The 19,703-nt window shown below is 43.7% G+C and overlaps 1 protein-coding gene across 3 annotated transcripts in view; it reads right to left on the minus strand.

The window, feature by feature from the left end:
* Positions 1-19,703, minus strand: part of rims3 (regulating synaptic membrane exocytosis 3) — a 146,617-nt gene that overhangs the window by 10,176 nt on the left and 116,738 nt on the right. For 2 of the 3 annotated variants that reach the window (XM_087294703.1, NM_001100009.2), the window contains 4 exons: positions 3,806-3,947; positions 2,803-2,915; positions 1,002-1,103; positions 769-908 (listed from right to left, as the gene is read on the minus strand). In XM_087294703.1, coding sequence (XP_087150829.1) covers positions 769-908; positions 1,002-1,103; positions 2,803-2,915; positions 3,806-3,947 — 497 coding nt within the window. Of the gene's footprint in view, positions 1-768; positions 909-1,001; positions 1,657-1,730; positions 2,916-3,805; positions 3,948-19,703 lie in introns of those variants that run through there. The other variant, XR_015516034.1, reaches the window with a different exon arrangement.

Raw genomic sequence — 19,703 nt, forward strand, 5'->3', positions numbered from 1 at the left:
GGGGAAACCCACGCGAGCATGGGGAGAACAAGCAAACTGCACAGAAATGCCAATTGGTTCAGTAGAGACTTTAATCATATAACCAATAATAACTGGTTATTTATAGTGAGTTAGGAATCATCTGATATCTTAGCTAATGCAGAACCAGCTGTGGTCAATCATAAGCATGTGATCCTCTCGAAATTAGTTTATAAATTAACTTCACTTATTATTTTGGAAAACATTAATTTATTTATTTATTACAGTAAGTTATTTACTAGAGCATAAATAAGCAATAAATATTCCTTACAAAAAAGAAAAAGGAAAATATAAAAAACTACAGTGCAAAAGCTGTACAAAATTTTTTACTGGGTTTAAAATTGTGAAAATAGAACACTTTTCACAGTTTAAAATCTTCACAGTCAAAGACAGAAGCATCAACAAACTTACATTTTTCCATCAAAAAAAGTAAGACTGGTGAAAATTTTTAAAATGTTAATTGCACTTTTTTTAAATTGAATATTTAGATTTTAATACAAAAAAGTTATTTTTTTCTTAATTTACAAGCAAAAAAATTTCTAAACTCACTGGGCTGAAGAGAAGAAATGATCTAGAGTAAATTTCCTATTCCTAATTTCTATTACATCATCATCACAGACCAATTTTGCCAGATTTAAATGATAAATGACACCACACCAGATTGATTTTGCCTCAAATGGCCTCAAATACGCTTTTTGTGAGCAATGTGTTTGTGAAGGATCTCAGAGTGCTTTATATAATTTGTGATACCTGTAGCACTTTCCCCTGCGGGCTCTCATCAAACATCAGGGACTGCTGGAAGGTTGGATCCAGGGTTTTCTTCACCACTTTGGTTTTCTTCTTAGCAAGACACATCCCGTTCTCCAGGACATAAACCTTTATATATGTTGCTGACAGAGAAGAAAACATCCAGTGTATAATGGCCTGGCCGAACAGGTAAAGTGGATAAATTGCGTTAACAATGATGTTTAATAATGGTTTACCTGGAATGTTCTTGGAGCCTGGTTTAGGGGTCAGACTTCGGGCCTGTGTAATCTCGACCTCTAACTGACCTCCTCTGTCCACCACACCGATGTACACATCACCTGAGAAAACCAGACAGCTTATGAATATCTAGACTTCAGGGCAGATATTGTGCATTGGGAGATGTCAACAGCAGGTGGAGACAAAGAACAAGATATAACCTCCATTTCTGAGTCTTTCTGGCTTCATTTTGTCATTAAAAAGGGGGATAGAATAGATACATTTAAATGCTGGGGTCCCACAAATAATCACAATTCCCAAATTACAATACGTGCAAAATTAAATATTCTGACTTGACAAATGAGCACATCTAAACAAATTTGAAGTCTGTGGCTTTCAGTCAGCGTAGAGTATATAGAAATCTGATATTTGCCAATTTATGCAAATTACATATAAGACATTCAGGTTTATATTTAGATTTTACATGTATAAAATTTGTCAAAAATTGCTGTTTATATTTTTTCCAACCATTGGAATAATAAATATGTACATATGTTCATATATATATATTAGCTGAAATGTTAGATATGTTAATAAATGGCCAAATTTCTAATAATTTTTAATTTCTAATAATAGAAAAAAGCAGGAAATGAGACAAAGATTTCTATGTTGTGACTGATAATCAGGGTTATTTCATGTAATATTAATTTAAGTTAAAACATTGCTATTGTTTAGCCAAAAATTAAAGCCGAAATTAAACAACCGCTGAAAACATGGCACCTTTTTTTTAAATTCTTTCTAATTCAAATTTTTCAATTCCAAACTTTTCTTTACAGAAACTGTTTACAGATTAAAACAAAACAATTGTTTTACCCAAACACAAAACTATAAATTATAAGTCTTGAGAAACAGTTTCACATTTCTCCTTTTTAATTGGACTGTATGGTTTTATACTGCAGTAGTGTGTATATTTCTTTTCTTTTTCAAATATTTCCCAAAAGATGTTTAACAGAGCAAGGAATTTGTCACATTTTTTCCTATAACATTTGTTCTTCTGGAGAAAGTCTTATTTGTTTTATTTTGGCTAGAATAAAAACCGTTACATTAAAAAAAAAAACATTTTAATGTTAATATCAGCCCCCTTAAGCAATAATTGTTTTCAATTGTCTACAGATGAAACCATTGTTATACAATGATTTGCCTAGGGGCGAGGCAGTGGCGCAGTAGGTAGTTCTGTCGCCTCACAGCAAGAAGGTCGCTGGGTTGCTGGTTCAAACCTCGGCTCAGTTGGCGTTTCTGTGTGGAGTTTGCATGTTCTCCCTGCCTTCGTGTGGGTTTTCTTCGGGTGCTCCGGTTTCCCCCACAGTCCAAAGACATGTGGTACAGGTGAATTGGGTAGGCTAAATTGTCCGTAGTGTGTGTGTGAATGTGTGTGGATGTTTCCCAGAGATGGGTTGCGGCTGAAAGGGCATCCGCTGCGTAAAACATATGCTGGATAAGTTGGCAGTTCATTCTGCTGTGGCAACCCCGGATTAATAAAGGGACTAAGCCGACAAGAAAATGAATGAATGAATGATTTGCCTAATTACCCTAACATACCTAATTAAGCTTTTAAATTGCTCTTAAAAGTAAATACTAGTATCTTTAAAAATATCTGGCAAAGATAAAATAAATCAGTTATTAGAAAATATTTATTTAAGGTATTATGCTTAAAAAAGGGTTGAAAAAATCTTTCTGTTAAACAGAATTAAACAGGGGGGCAAATCATTTATCAGGGCTAATAATTTTGACTTCAACTGTATATATACACATGTCTCTTACCCATTGATGGTGTGGCTAATGTCTGACGCCCCACTATCTGAGCAGGACCAAGGCCATCCAGAAAATCACTGAACTGGCTCTCAGGGCCCAGGCGAGTGGTGGGGAAGATGAACCTAAAGCAGACCCATTGAGATGTGTGAAATAAGCCATTTTTCAAACACAATAAAGTTTTATAAAAGTTTTATAAGGGGAAAGTTTAAACTCTGTTGTGTGGCTATACTAAATATAACCAGCTTCTAATGGTAAAAATGTATAAATTTTAGTTTTTATAATCACACTTGATAAAAAACAGTTTGCAGAAACACTTTGATTGACATCTTCCCTTTGTGTGTGTCATCAGAGGGAGAAAGACCCACCCATTGGTGACACTCTCTTAGCATTGGATGTGTCTTATTTTTAAATCTGCCACTTTGCTGCCACAGTAGCTCCGCCCTTTTTTGAAAGGTGAGCTGTGTGCAAAATCTCATTTGAATTTAAAGCAACAGTCACCAAAATGGCAAAATGAGTATCAAAGCGTAAAAGGGGCAGTTTCAAAGAGTTCTAAACCACTATTTGTGGGGTATTTTGAGATAAAACTTCACAAACACAGTCTAGGGACATCAGAGACATCTGATGAATTTGACATTTTGCTCAAAGGGGCATAATACTGTAGGTCCCCTTTAATACAAAGCAAGTATGTTTGCAAATGATGTAATAGTTTTGTGAGACCTACTTCATCATTCCATCCAGCTATATTTTTAAAAAGCACAATGGAAATGCCAAGATGCGCATAACTGTTGAAAATGCACACACACAACAAACATACACACACAACTGATATTTCAGTTTTGTGCATGAATTTCATTCGCATCTTTGGATGGAAACAGCTACACATCTCACATTACAAACATATCAGTGAATTGCATGAAGCTTTTCAAGATACGATCATAATTAGGGGTATAATTAATAGTTAATTTGATAATGAATTTGTCTGTTGATGATTGTATTTTATTATCGCACTCACGTTCCGTCAGAGCTGTTGCTGTTGGTGCTTCCGTCTGTTGAATCCTTACTGCCCTGCCGTGTGACGCGGTTCCTCATCTCCACTGCAATACCCGTCTCTGTGCTCCGCCGGATGGTACTGCGCAGCTTCTTGGTTCCGCCATCTACACAAAAACATACATATGTAGCATCGGTCACTATCTACAAAAAAGACACACAATAATGCGTTTTCAAAATATACACAGTGCTCTTCATTAATAATGGCAAATTGGGTAATATCCAGTAAACCCAGCTGGGGAATTGCACATGTAGTAGTATCTTGAGGTCAGAATTTTTCAAAACTACAATCTAATGTCACCAACATCTAAACAAAATGATTGAGATGGTTTTTTGATCAAAAAGAAAGCATCTACGTCATCCAAAACTCGTGTCTTTATTTGTTGTTATTATTTTTTACTTGTTAATATATTACTTATTTAATAAGTAATAATTGTTAATATATTTACTTTTTAAATTGTATTAATTTACATTTATTTTATTTTTATTTTCTATAATTCTTCTATGTGGTTTGCAGTTTTTTTTTTAAACTCTGTTACCAACATGTTTAATGGGAAACCTGAGTGTAATCTTGCTATTCTAAGAAATACACTGTCTCACATGTATGCAAATAATGGTGTAAAAAATGTGTAAATAATGGTGAAAATGTTAGCAAGGGTACATTTTTATTAGATATTAAGGCTGGTGTATCTGGTTTGCATGTTGATTATGGGACACAAATATCACAGATTTATGTCAAGACCTTTCTGAAAAAAAAAAGTCACAGGACAAAGTCATATTGATGTGTAATGGAAAGTGGCACTGACATAAACTCCCCGAATTTAATGCCATGTAAAAGCAGACTGGATGACCTGCTCAAGTGTTTATGAAAAAGAACACCAAGCTTATAAAGTCTGGTCATATTTCACACCGGCAGTCATTTACTTGGGTACTAATGTAAACTCATCTGTACCCCTGCTCCACATGACTTCCAGCTGTTTACAGCTGCTGCATTCAGCTGACATACTTTCCTGCCAAACAATCAATCCAGACATAGCAGAAGAGCCTGATGATTACTATTTGTAAAAAAAAAAAAAAAAAAAAAAAAAAATATATATATATATATATATATATATATATATATATATATATATATATATATATGGAAATCAGAAGAGATAAACAACATGAAAATAGTGTAGATTTACAATTACATTTTGTTACAGGGCCCACTGAAAACACAGCAGGTGATAATAGACAATGCTAAATTTAACCTTCAAACTAAAATCTGTCATCTTTCATTTGCTACCACGTCTTCAGGGAGTTACAAAGTGCTACATTCATTATCAAGAACACACTGGATTCATCTACATGCCGGTGAACTTTAAAAACAACTAAAAAGCAAAGTATCGACCAGCTGATGCAAAAAAATAAATAAATAAAAACAATGTATGAAAAAAATGAAGCACTTGCGTAAATATCAAGCAGCAATGAACACTTCATTTTAGGTAGTCAATAATGTGTTATTTGTTAGTTTTGTATGAATTGAGATAATTTTATTGCTGTATTATTATTATTATCCCTCTACCTCATGGTGTTGCCATATGGTAACATGATATTTATGTTCATTTCCCTGCTACTGTGTCTTTAAAACCAACATTCTAATTTTTTTGTTGGAAAGAAAAGACCTAGTTTAGCCAATGATGTGCTTAGGTTAAGTCACATGACATGCAGTGATCAACTCATGTCAGATCAACAAAAAAAATCCCAGTGAGTTATGATGCCATATGCACAACCCCAAAAAAAGTTCTTAGCAATTTATTTTTTTGTAAATCTTGGAATAGTGGAATCTAAAATATTGCAATGGGTTAGCTAGCTAGCAAGGTCAGCTGTGATCCTTTAAGTTGTAACAACAACAACATAAATGCATTTGCATTGAGGATCTAGTTTTAATGACAATACTTTTGATTAATTACTTTTGAAAGTAAGGATGTGATGGGGTTCAGTGACCATGAGAATGATGCAGATTGGACATTTGATAAGAGCAGTGATGCAGACAGTTCTGGTAAGTTAGCTCAGAGGCCGTTAAGACAGGCATAGTATATAGTATAATATATAAACATTGTTAGCTAGTAACTACATTATTCTGATGCATCTGGATATACTAGACTTGTTATTTATTTGTTATAATATTTACTGGAGATAATATTTATATTGACTATGTTGTATATATGATGATAATACAATATTATGTTTGTTTTCAATAATATTCAGCAGCAAAAAAGAAGGTTATAAATGAAAGCTGTTGGAATATCAGTTGTTGGAAAGTATGTATAAGGCGTCATTCATAAGTTCTGTGTTAAAGCTTGTAATACTGCAACACCAATTAAATCATTTCAAACAACAACATTTTTAATTATAAGGACAGTTCTAATTTTGACATGTTTAAGTTACAGTTATTATTATTGTTATTATTATTAGTTGTAGTATTAGCAGTAGTAGTACACACTGATGTTATGCTTGTAAATATTAATTTAAAAGAACCTCTGTATATATATATATATATATATATATATATATATATATATATATATATATATATATATATATATATATATATATATAAATAATAAATGTACAATGCAATTCAATTGACAATAGCATAGCAATGCTTGTCAACTGACACCAAACTGTCCCATTTGAAATACACACATTTATACCTGTTTATTATTTAGAAACAAAACATATGCATTTATACCCTATGCGTGCAGTGAAAAGCACAATTTTACTGTTTTCCTTTATCCCTCTTGTACCATAAGTCAAAGGTCTAGCTCTGGGGTGTTTTCTGTTGACTGTGCTTTTAATTCTTTCAGATGTCCATGAGTTTGTGAAATGATGGCAGGTGCATCACAAACCTGGAAGACGCACAAGATGAGTGAACCAGCAATCTGTTAAAGCCAGGCGGTGACGGCCAAACTGCTGACCTCAACGTATACAGAGACAGACTGAGCTCAGCTGATGATAAGAAAGAGATAAAGAGGAAAACATGGTGCTCCATTCAGTGCCAATAGACACATCTCAAAGGTAATTTAAGGTGTAGAGCAAGAGATCAATATCAAATTCATAATAACCTCCTGGATCAAATAGGAGCTAATAAGACCATGAGCCAAATTCTCTAACTTTTGCTGGTTTTCCCAGTATTTAAAGAGACAGTTCACCTAAAACTCTGTCATCATGGAGTATATGGGAAATGTGCTTGACAAAGATTCATTTGATAGTCAAATGTTTCAGATGTGCTTGTAAAAATTGGGTATGTGAATTAATATTTAAATTACCAAATTAAGTGTAAATATAACAAAACAAGAGCATATAAACATATGATAACTAAAATAGGAACATAAATACTGTTATAAAGTTTGGGGTCAGTGATGAAAAGTCAAAAAGGTTTTTTTTTTAAATAAATTCATTAAGTCATTATCAATTATTTTTATGAGTTTGCTATATTGCTTTGACTTGAAAATATTACATAAAATCAATAGAAGTATACTAAATTTCAAGGGATCACACTTAATAATTGACAATAGGTTTAGGCATATTTGGTGCGCTGTCCGGGGAGAAAACACTAATTTGTGTTCCCCTTCAAACGGGGAACTCCAATGCTATGTGGAAACTTCCACTATGGGGATTTTGTCAGAATCCAATCATCTGAAAGAGTGTAAAAACAGGCTAATGAAATGAAATGGTGTCAGCGTGCACAGCTGGTGTCAATGACAATTAGTCATGCTATAAAGACGGGCTAGTGCAATGCTCAACATCCTTTTAAGCTTCACGAAGCTTCTGAGAGAGTCTTTGAGGGTATCTCCCACCTATGTCTACAGAGAGCGATCGAGAAGTAGCTTCTCCCGGTCCAGAGTGCGTATACACAGTGGCAGACGGTCGAGCTGTGTTTTTCTCTCTTGTCTTGCGTCCTTTGGGTCCAGTCCTCCAAGAGCGGTTTGTATATAGGAAAAAAGCTTTCCTAAAAGAGCAACACGGTTGTGCAGCACGTCTTTTTCAAGAAGTCGCTCTGACAGTGTGTTTTTGGATGCGGTGGTTTCATGTCCCCGGATAATGGGCACGAGCACAGCGTTTCATGTCTGGGGGTCCAGCATGTTAATGCGGTGCTCGCGGGCAGTGCATGACGTCACTGTGATGTCATGTCTGTTGCGCAGTTAAGATCGCGGCTCGCTCTTGCAAAAGAGCGATCCACCCCAGTTGTCCCCCGCACTGCGGTTGGAAACTCGGACAGATCTGGTTACAGTGGGAGTAAATCCGTTGCCTTTGGGCTGCAGACATCTCGCTCCTTCATGTGCTCCATCTAAGCCCCAGGTAAAGAGAAGCGATCCGTCCTTGGATCCATCGCTGCATCGGAGAATGGGCTGTCATTGACTGATGAGGATTCAAACCCGCTCCATCCCTCCGGGATGATGAGCGTGGCGTCGAATCTAGAAGCAGACTTCGTGGCGGTGCTTCCTCAGGCTGCTTCGGCCGTGGATCTGGAAATGATTTATCCCCCAGCCCCGCGGCCGGAACGACTAGAGCGGTGTTATGTGGAGGATGAAGGCAAGACCTTCTAAGCCTCCCCGTCCCCTTCGTCCTGAATGCGCACAGTAGGCTCACACAGTGTGCTGCATGTGCCTCCGTCCTCACTATGCAGGCTATGGCCACCTACCAGCGCTACGAAGCGCAGGCGCTGGCCCAGCTGCGCGAGGATGGTTCTGACCCAGGACTAAGCATGAGCTCCGCACAGAAAAAAAACAACGTCTGTGAATTCGTCTAGGAATTCACGCCGGTGAAGGAGCAGTCGGAGGCGATGGGTGATATAATTTATTGGCTTATGACATCCTGATGCGTGTACTCACCCTCTCTGGGCTAGTCCAAAGGTTGTCATCAGATCTCCCCTTTTTTTTGGTAGCAGGTGGCCTCTGCAGCGTACGGGTCGTATTTAAAACCATATTTTACTGGGCTATTTGCGACTCCCCAAGAAATAGAGCTAAACATGAACAGGTAGGTAAGGGCCAGGGGACATGTTCGAAGGCTGCGTCTCGGGGCGATGCAGGTACACTTGCTCTACTGCGTGGCACACTCTTCACCAGGGACGTAGGTAAAGATTTTTCGTTGTGGAGTTTTCTATAGATTTCCCCATAGTGGAAGTTTCCACATAGCATTGGAGTTCCCCATCCGAAGGGGAATGCTACAGTAAATAAAGTAACCCTTGTTCCCCGAGGGAGGGGGGGGTGCTATGTTCCTTCGCCACAACGATTGTCCCTTAGCTGTTGAGCGTGAATGTCTCTTCAGCCAGAAATGGATGTTGTGCATTGCACTAGTCACGTCTTTATAGCATGACTAATTTTCATTGACACCAGGTGTGCATGCTGACGCCACCAACTTATTGGCATTTCATTGGCCCGATTTAATACTCTTTTAGAAGATTGGTTTTTGACGAAATCCCCATAGTGGAAGTTTCCACATAGCATTTCCATTCCCCCTCTCGGGGAACGAAAGGTTTCTTTAGTAATAGCAGCATTATTTCCCTAGTCAGAAGAGAGAAAGAGTGAGAGGGGTCCAAGTGCAGTGTATAGCCTGGCCTCAGAATGCTCCCCCTTAAGTAAGTAAATTTGAAGGTGTGAAAATGGGGTGGTGAAGAACATCTGAAGACTGAGAGATAATGGGGTAGGACATACTTGATTATTGGCCACAGTCTTATAACCCCACAGCCCAAGACCAGTTTCTCACTGAAGTTAAGCAGGGCTGAGCCTGGTCAGTACCTGGATGGGAGACCACATGCTGTTGGAAGTGGTGTTAGTGAGGCCAGCAGGGGCACCCAACCTATAGTTTATGTGAGTCCTAATGCCCAAGAAAGGTAAAGTAAAGAGAGAGGGAAATATCACTTTAGAGGACTGGTTACTCACTGAAGCTAAGCAGGACTGAGCCTGGTCGGTACCTAGATGGGAGACCACATGGGAAATTTAGATTGCTGTTGGAAGGGGTGCTAGTGAGGCCAACAGGGGTGGCACTCAACCTGCAGTCTGTGTGAGTCCTAATGCCCCATTAAAGTAAAGGGGACACTATACTGTCAGTGAGCACCGTCTTTCAGTGGTCATATAAATCCAATGGCACTTCTCGTAAAGAGTAGGGGTGTAACCCCGGTGTCCTGGCCAAATTCCCTCCATCGACCTTTACCAATCATGACCTTCCAATCATCTCCATCCACCGAATTGGCTCTATCACTGACTCTCCACTCCCCCTGGTGTGTGATCCGTGCACAGGCACAGTTGTCCTGTGACTGCCGTTGCATCATCCAAGTGGATGATGCACACTGGTGGTGGTGTGGAACAATGGTGTAGACAATCCCCCGTCCCCTTTTATAATTGTTTAGAGCTTTAGGTGTTTGGCCATACACGATAAATGCGCTATTTTGAAGGATTCGGATTTCTGCTATCCAATCCGTCTCATCATGGACAAACGTTTATCCTTTTCATCAACCAGTTTCTCACAATTTGTTGTATTAAATATAATTATTTGATTATTTGAATGAGTATTTACCTTTAAATTGATATTAACTAACGAATAAGTTAACAGTTTACTTAATATAAGAATGTTCAGTGCATTTGCCTGTCTCTTTATAACTACTTTCAGGAGCCAACAAATTAGGTCAGAGGTCTCAGAGACCTTGAGAGGAACTGAGGGCTGAGGACTGGAAGCAACTGTTTCTATTGTTGTTTCTATGAGTTATAACTATCTAAAATGTCTAAAGTGATTTTTCTATTTTTATGGTTAATTCTTTTAAAGTGATTCTACTTTATATTCAAGAAAGACTCTGTGTATTAAATATATAACTGCCTGAATGTAGATTATACCGGTTTTTAACCAGTTTTGATAAAGACGTCAAAGAGTACACTCAGTCTTGAATAAGAAACAGATTGTACTTTAGGTGTGTGTGTTCTATTTTATTGTGGGTCTGTTTTACAGGTCTGGAGTCAGCTCTAAACAGTCTCGTGGATGTGTGATGTTTATGCTTAAGATATTGTTCAGAATATACGCACACAAACCTGACTTGGATATTTTCCTAGTCTATCTGTGTTTTAACCAATCAGGTTAGGACACCTATATGTATTACGCAGTTAATGAGGTTATGTGAGAGTACAATTGTTATTGATTGGTGATTGTAAGAAGAGCAGCCTAGGAACTTATTGCAAGTGTTGAAGCTGGCTGTGCTGATAAAACTGCAAACTATCTTCAGTAAACTTTATTTATTTATTTAAATCTCTGACTCCGGCTCTTCTTCATCTGACAGACTGGTCATTCTTTGGGTTAAACTGTATACAATCCCTATAATATAAATGAGCATTACATTATTTATATTGGTTTGTTCTAATGCTGATTGAATAATTATATTATTGTCAATGATGAATTAGCATTGTTATATTGCTCTGAGTATGCTTCCCCCAAAATTAGTTTAGAAAACTTCACTTAAAAACACAACATGTGTTCTTTGAGTGTGAAACTATATTAATTAATGTCCACTATAATGGATATGTGGCTTCTTTCAAACAGGTTGCCAAAATATAGACTTTAAACCTTTGTGTACTTTAGTCATATAAAAAGGTTGCAGCAGCACCTATATTATTATATTTTAGTTACTTTTAAAAGATGACAAATTGCTTTGCAATTTTTAAAAGTTTTGCTTTAAGTATGAACCAATCAGAATCAAGCATTTCAAAGTATGAGCGATCAAATCTTCTAGAGATCAAAATATTGAGAAGATAAAGGTGTGTCTTTGTAAAAGCAGTTTCATTAAATTGCGATTCGTATTTCACCAAATAATCCTTTCAAAATGTCATTTTCAAAAGTGTAAAACCCATTTTCAACCCTCAACTCCAAAGCAATGTTTTCATATATATAAATGCCCAAAATGCATAAGATGTTATATATTTTCAGTTGCAAATGCATACCTGTTAAAAAATAGACTGAGCACTGTTAAATATGTCAACATATTGTTTCAAAAAATAAATAAAAGCAGCAGTGACACTTTGTTCTAACCAACTAAAGCATTCTGAATCAGAATATTGTGTTTCTGGAGAAGAATATGTACAGACTGCAGAGCTGCAAGTATTGCATTCCCCGCAGACACTTGCTTACTGTCATGGAGCTCACAGTCTTTAGAATAAAATAACTGCAAGAGCGAGTGTGAGACACAGAGAGAACGAGAACAGCTTTCTAAAAATACAGAGAGAACATGCACAGTGTGGTCCATAGGAACACAAAGCAAGAAGACCGCAGTTGATGCACGGCATTCACAGAGGTGTTCAATTAAAAATGAACTGCTTGTGATGTGGAAAGACAGCCGATGCTGAACTACCACAGAAGAGATGGCAAGCGAATGCTTAGGAAACATAATATGTGACATTTAAGAACAGATACTTTGTGGATGGAATAACTAGATGTTGCCGATTTATGTAAACAGGTTTTATTTATGGCTGGCTGTGAGGCAGTGAGATGGATTTGCGCATTCATTTGACACTGTGTCCAGTGTTTCTAATGCGACTCAGGCATGTTGAGCCCTCGAGCAGGACTGTATATGTGACAGCGCTGAATCTGTGTTTGTCTATTCTATAGGGAACAGCTACACTCTTTATGAATGTCCTGGAATTCATCCTGTTGTGGGGACCAAATCTACCCACAAGTATAGCAATAGCAATTAAGTTTAACTTTTGGAGACACTAATGATAAAACGGTTTAAAAATGAAGTATTTAGAAAATTTGTCACTACAGAATGTTTCCTATGAGGGTTGGCTTTAGGGCTAGGGTTAGGTTAAGACAAAGAATATAGAATAAACAAGACATGTCGCTTGTATAGTTTTGAATGGGGAAATGTGTAACAGTCAATAGAGCGAATAAAGCCCCGCCAACTAGTAATCATTGTTCCCCTTCGGGGGGAACTTCAGCACTATAAGTGGATTTGATTTGTAAAATCCACGCATTGGGAGTATTCGGATCAGAAGCCGCTTGTCTGGAGAGTATTGAACGGGCCAATGAATGAAATTAATTGGCAGCGTAAGCTTGCGCAGGTGTGCGACATCTGCAATTATCTCAGCATATAAGCACACCTGAAGCCAGCAGACGCCATCCTTTTCGCTTCAGATCCTTTCTGAGTGAGTCGATGAGGGTTCCTCTTGCTGATCAGCACTTCAGAGCGAACGAGTGTGTCTCCCGGTCCAGAGTGGGTCTTCGCGGTGGCAGACGGTCGAGCTGGGTTACTCCCTTGCCTGCGGTTCTTTGGGTCCGGTCCTCCAGAGCGGTGCGTATAGTTGCAACTTTCCTAAAAGAGCAACACAGTCGTGCAGCACGTCCTTTTCAGGATGGCGCTCCGACTGTGTGTTTCTGGATGCGGGGGTTTCCTGGCTCCGGATGATGGACACGATCACTGCATTGCATGTTTGGGGGTCCAGCATGTTAATGCGGTGCTCGCGGGCGGTTCATGTCGTCATTGCGATGCCATGACCGTTGCACAGCTAAGATCGCGGCTAACTTTCGCAAGAGAGCGAGCCACCCCAGTTGCCTCCTGTTCTAAAAAAGCAGCGGGCGCTCGGGCAGATCTGAGGGTTTCAGCGGGAGATAATCCGCCGCCCACGGGCTCGCGGACCTCTCGCTCCTTACGGCGCTCCATCCAAGCTTCGGGTGGTGAGAGTGATCCGTCTAACCAGATGGTAGCTCTCACACTCGCTGACACCGGAGATCAGATGTCCTCCGCGGCATCGGAGGGTGGGCTTTCACTGTCCGACGAAGATCCGGACCCGCTCGCCCCCTCCGGGCAGGTGAGCGCTGTCAAATCGGATCCTGAAGCGGACATGTTAGCCGTGCTTTCCCGGGCTGCTTCGGCCGTGGGGTTGGAGATGGTTTATCCCCCAGCTCCGCGGCCGGACCGACTAGATGGGTGCTACGTAGAGGACCAGAAGGCGAAGCCTTCGAAGCCTCTCGTCCCCTTCTTCCCGGAAGTGCACAGTAGGCTCACGCAGTCTTGGAGGGCACCTTTCTCTGCCCGTGCTGTGTGTGCCTCCGCCCTCACCGCCCTTGACGGCGGAGCTGCCAGGGGGTATGAGGCGATCCCGTCAGTGGAGCGCGCTATCGCGGTCAATCTTTGTCCGCGCGGCGCCTCTACGTGGCGGGGTTTGCCCCGCCTCCCGTCCAAAGCCTGTAGGTTGTCTGCCTCCCTCGGAGCCAGAGCTTATAAGGCTGCGGGCCAGGCTGCTTCTGCTTTGCACGCGATGGCCACCTACCAGCGCTACCAAGCGCAGGCGCTGGCCGAGCTGCACGAGGGCGGGTCCAACCCAAGCTTATTACATGAGCTGCGCACCGCGACCGACTATGCTCTTCGGACTACTAAGTCCGCCGCGTGTGCGCTGGGGAGGACGATGTCCACACTTGTGGTTCAGGAACGCCACCTCTGGCTAAACCTGGCCGATATGCGCGACGTTGACAAAGTTCGCTTTCTTGACTCGCCCATATCCCAGGCTGGCCTGTTCGGCGACACCGTCGGTGAATTCACCCAGGAATTCAAGGCGGTGAAAGAGCAGTCGGATGCGATGGGCAATGTCATCTATCGGCGTGGCCGTAAGCCCGCTCCGCCCGCCGAGCCATCCACCTCCGCTGTTCCTCGCCGAGGGCGCCCGCCAACGAGTGCTGCCCCGCCCCCGCCTGCGCCTCCGGCCAAGCGGGCGCGGCGTTCACCTCGAAAGCAGGCAGCCCCTCCTGCCCAGGGCACCGTTAAGTCCGGTAAACGGACCGCGAAGCGTCCCTGAGACAGGCCATCCGGAGAAGAGGAAACTTGCTCTTTCCCCGCTGGAGGGCGGGGCCCCGATAACAACGGTACTTTTCAGTGCCACCAAAACATCAGTAAAAGAGCACTTTTTCTCTTCCCCGGATGTGACTGCACGAGTTCTGCCAGTCCGGGACGCGCTGCCTTCCGGCTCGCAGACTCTACGTGCTTCGCCAGTGGCTCACGAGCGCTGGGGGGACGGTCTCCCTTCCCTCAGCCCTCCAGCCCCCTCTCCGGAGTCAGGGTGCGGAGCCAGAGCGAATCGCTCTCCTCCAGCTCTTCCGCGGGACCCTCGTGCTTCCCGGATCAGCACACCCACTCCGCACTGCCCCACCGCTGGTACGTCAGCGATTGTAGCGATGACTCCATTAGCGAGGGCTCTGCCTGCCTGGTTAGCGCGGGCCAGCCCCTCGCGGTGGCTCATACGCACAATCAGACTCGGTTACGCGATTCAGTTCGCGAAACGGCCCCCCAAGTTTACGGGCGTGTATTTCTCCAGGGTCAACCCCCTGTCCGCCCCTGTCTTGCGAGAGGAGATTGCTGCCCTCCTGGCGAAGGGTGCAATCGAGCCGGTTCCTCCAGCCGAGATGGAGAGTGGGTTTTACAGCCCATACTTCATCGTACCCAAAAAGAGCGGTGGGTCACGGCCAATCCTAGATCTGCGCGTTTTGAACTGCTGTCTGCACAGGCTGCCGTTCAGAATGCTCACGCAGAGGCGCATTCTCCAATGCGTTCGTCCTCGGGATTGGTTTGCAGCCATAGACCTGAAGGACGCGTATTTCCATGTCTCCATTCTTCCACGCCACCGCCAATTTCTGCGGTTTGCGTTCGAGGGTCGAGCGTGGCAGTACAAGGTCCTCCCCTTCGGGCTCTCTCTGTCTCCGCGGGTCTTCACCAAACTCTCGGAGGGTGCCCTAGCGCCCCTTCGGCTCGCGGGCATTCGCATACTCAATTATCTCGACGACTGGCTGATTTTAGCCCACTCGCGGGAGCAATTGATTATGCACAGGGACAAGGTGCTTCGGCATCTCCGCCTACTGGGGCTTCAGGTCAACCGAGAAAAGAGCAAACTCGCCCCCGTGCAGAGGATTTCTTTTCTCGGGATGGAGCTGGACTCGATCACCATGGTAGCGCACCTCTCCGAGGAACGCGCTCGCCTGTTGCTGAACTGTCTGAGGGAGCTCGACAGCAAACTAGTGGTCCCACTGAAGTTCTTTCAGAGGCTCCTGGGGCATATGGCATCCGCAGCCGCCGTCACGCCGCTCGGGTTGCTCCATATGAGACCACTTCAGCACTGGCTTCACGATCGGGTCCCCAGACGCGCATGGCACGCGGGCACACACCGGGTCTCGGTTACTGAGCTGTGTCGCCGCGCCCTCAGCCCTTGGAACGACCCCTCGTTCCTACAGGCCGGTGTGCCTCTAGGACAGGCGTCCAGCCATGTTGTTGTTTCAACAGACGCTTCCAACACGGGTTGGGGGGCCGTGTGTCGCGGGCATGCGGCTGCGGGCCTCTGGAAGGGTGCCCAGCTGCATTGGCATATCAATCGCCTAGAGCTGTTGGCAGTGTTCCTCGCTCTCCACCGCTTTTTACCGGTGCTGGAGCGGCAACACGTGCTGGTCAGGACGGACAGTATGGCGGCGGCGGCGTATATCAACCGCATGGGGGGTATGCGCTCTCGCCGCATGTCTCAGCTCGCCCGCCGTCTGCTCCTCTGGAGTCACCCGCGGCTGAAATCGCTGCGCGCCATTCACGTCCCAGGCACGCTCAATCGTGCAGCCGATGCGCTCTCACGACAGCTGTTACGTCCTGGAGAATGGAGACTCCACCCCGAGTCTGTTCAGCTGATATGGGCGCGATTCGGGGAGGCCCAGATCGATCTGTTTGCTTCCCCCGAGAACGCTCACTGCCAGTTGTTTTTTTCCCTGACCGAGGGCTCTCTCGGCACGGATGCACTGGCCCACAGCTGGCCTCGGGGCATGCGCAAGTATGCGTTTCCCCCAGTGAGCCTGCTCGCGCAGTTTCTGTGCAAGGTCAGGGAGGACGAGGAACAGGTTCTGCTAGTTGCGCCCCTTTGGCCCAACCGGACCTGGATATCAGAGCTCTCACTCCTCGCGACGGCCCTCCCCTGGCGGATCCCTTTGAGAGAGGACCTACTCTCTCAGGGACAGGGCACCATCTGGCACCCTCGCCCCGATCTTTGGAACCTCCACGTGTGGTCCCTAGACGCGAGGAAGACTTAGGTAACCTACCGACTGCGGTGGTTAATACCATCACTCAGGCTAGAGCCCCCTCCACGAGGCGCGCCTACGCCCTGAAGTGGAGTCTATTCACTGAATGGTGCGTCTCTCGCAGAGAAGACCCCCGAAATTGCCAGATTAGTGTTGTGCTCTCTTTCCTTCAAGAGAAGTTGGACAGCAGGCTGTCGCCCTCCACTCTCAAGGTTTACGTGGCCGCCATCTCCGCTTATCATAGCGCGGTAGCTGGCGGCACCGTGGGAAAGCATAACCTGGTCATCCAGTTCCTTAGGGGTGCTAGGCGAATTAATCCATCTCGCCCCCCTCTCATGCCCTCTTGGGATCTCGCCCTCGTTCTCACGAGTCTGCGATCCGATCCCTTTGAGCCACTCGAATCAGTATCTCTAAGATTTCTGTCCCTGAAGACAGCTCTGCTGGTTGCGTTGGCCTCCATCAAGAGGGTCAGGGACCTGGAGGCATTTTCGGTCAGTGACTCGTGCCTGGAATTCGGGCCGGATTACTCTCACGTCGTCCTGAGACCCCGCCCCGGTTATGTGCCCAAGGTTCCTACCACCCCCTTTAGAGATCAGGTAGTGAACCTGCAAGCGCTGCCCCCGGAGGAGGCAGACCCAGCCCTTTCTTTACTTTGTCCAGTTCGCGCTCTGCGCATTTATGTGGACCGTACTCAGAATTTTAGATCATCTGAGCAGCTCTTTGTCTGTTATGGCGGTCGGCAGCAGGGAAGTGCCGTATCGAAACAAAGATTATCCCACTGGATTGTGGATGCCATTTCACTCGCTTATTCGAGTCGAGGTCAGCCGTGTCCCCCGGGAGTTCGTGCACACTCCACTCGGAGCGTTGCATCCTCTTGGGCGCGTGCACGCGGCGCCTCTCTAACAGACATCTGTAGAGCTGCGGGCTGGGCGACACCCAACACATTTGCAAGGTTTTACAATCTGCGAGTGGAGCCGGTTTCCTCAAGGGTATTAGGTAACCCTTTGGTGATTGAGGAGACAACTCGGTAGGGGGTTGAAACACGCTTGCTGCGCCATTCTCCCTAACACGGAGGTACGTGCGCCTTTTTTATCTGTCAGTAAAGTTCCCCGTCAGGTGAGCCCTGCAGATTCCTCCGTGGCCCCCAGCACTGACTCAGCGGAGGAGTCTCTTGCTGGCCCACTACGTTGTAGGTCTGCCCGCTGGTCAGCCCGCGTTTTGGGTATAGGTGCCTGCTATGCGTGATCCCCACTAGGCGATCCCATATGCTTATTCCGCCACGGTTAAGTCCCCCCCCTGGGCGGACCCGTGTCTTCCCTCTCCGCTAACCACTCTTTGCTATGCGTACTCCCCCTTTTTAGGGCTAGTCCATATGTAAATTCTGCCATCTATCCCCCCCTTGGGTAACGGATGGCCTCCGCAGCGTCCTCCCTATCGGGATTGCACGCTTCCCAACGTACTGTCGTATTTCCTAGAATTATCTAGATGCTCACGACTTCCCAAAAAATATATCTAAATCCGTAAAACTTCTGTTGAAGTAGGATAAATTAGGGCCAGGGACACGTTGGAGGACCGCGCCCCCCATGATGTGGGTGCGTCACGCTTGCTTGACTATCTCCTCATCGGGGGTGTTGGTAAGGTGCAGTCATTATGGTGCTTTCAATGGGCTCCCAATGCGTGGATTTTACAAATCAAATCCACTTATAGTGCTGAAGTTCCCCCCGAAGGGGAACGTTCGAGGTTACTAAAGTAACCCTTCGTTCCCCGAGGAGGGGAACGGAAGCACTATACTCCGTCGCCATAATGACTGTCCCTTAGCTGTTTGAAAGTCTCTTCAGCTTAAAAGGATGGCGTCTGCTGGCTTCAGGTGTGCTTATATGCTGAGATAATTGCAGATGTCGCACACCTGCGCAAGCTTACGCTGCCAATTAATTTCATTCATTGGCCCGTTCAATACTCTCCAGACAAGCGGCTTCTGATCCAAATCCTCCCAATGCGTGGATTTTACAAATCAAATCCACTTATAGTGCTTCCGTTCCCCTCCTCGGGGAACGAAGGGTTACTTTAGTAACCTCGAACGTTATAGACTGATTATTCTCTGAGGGAGAAGCTCAGACCAGGGGTCCGTTTTTCGAACCTCGCTTAAATGATCTAAGATTATTTGGCAGATCCCGGATCTTTTAATCTTGATAACTGATCTCTCGCTAATTTGGTTCTTCAAACAAGTTCGCGAATCAGATTAGAATGTCTGGATAAACTGATCTGAGATCGCTGCGTGTGTTGTGAAGGACAGATCTATCGATCCTCGAAATCATGATCAGCAATGCAACGATTGGCTGACGGCACAGCAGCGTAATGACATCATCTGATTAATATTCAATTATCCATGTGAGCAAAATTACATCAAATTAGCAGTAAACGGTTTGTTAAATATGACATGCAATAACCTTCCACAGTTGTGAGCTGCAGGCTTTCCACTTTCATGTGTCAAGTGTATTCATCATGTATTTCAATGCATATCAGTGTATTTAGTTCTACATTGAGAAAAGATTTTCTTTACTATAGTAGCCGTTTTTTAATCGGTGTAAAGAATAACTGGTTGTTTACAAAAGCGTTTTCATATTGGTAAAGGCGTCTGCAACTTTTGTGAAGCATCAAATCACTGGCATATTAACTGTCAAAACATGTTTATGACTGCTGAAATGTATTATTGCTTTAAAAAAAAGTCACATATTCTGCATTTCTATTATACACAATTTGTACTAAAGCGATCTAAAAAGTTCATATCAATAAGT

The sequence above is a fragment of the Danio rerio genome, chromosome 19 (assembly GCF_052040795.2).
Source record: "Danio rerio strain M-AB ecotype USA chromosome 19, GRCz13ab, whole genome shotgun sequence".
Taxonomy (NCBI): Eukaryota; Metazoa; Chordata; class Actinopteri; order Cypriniformes; family Danionidae; genus Danio; species Danio rerio.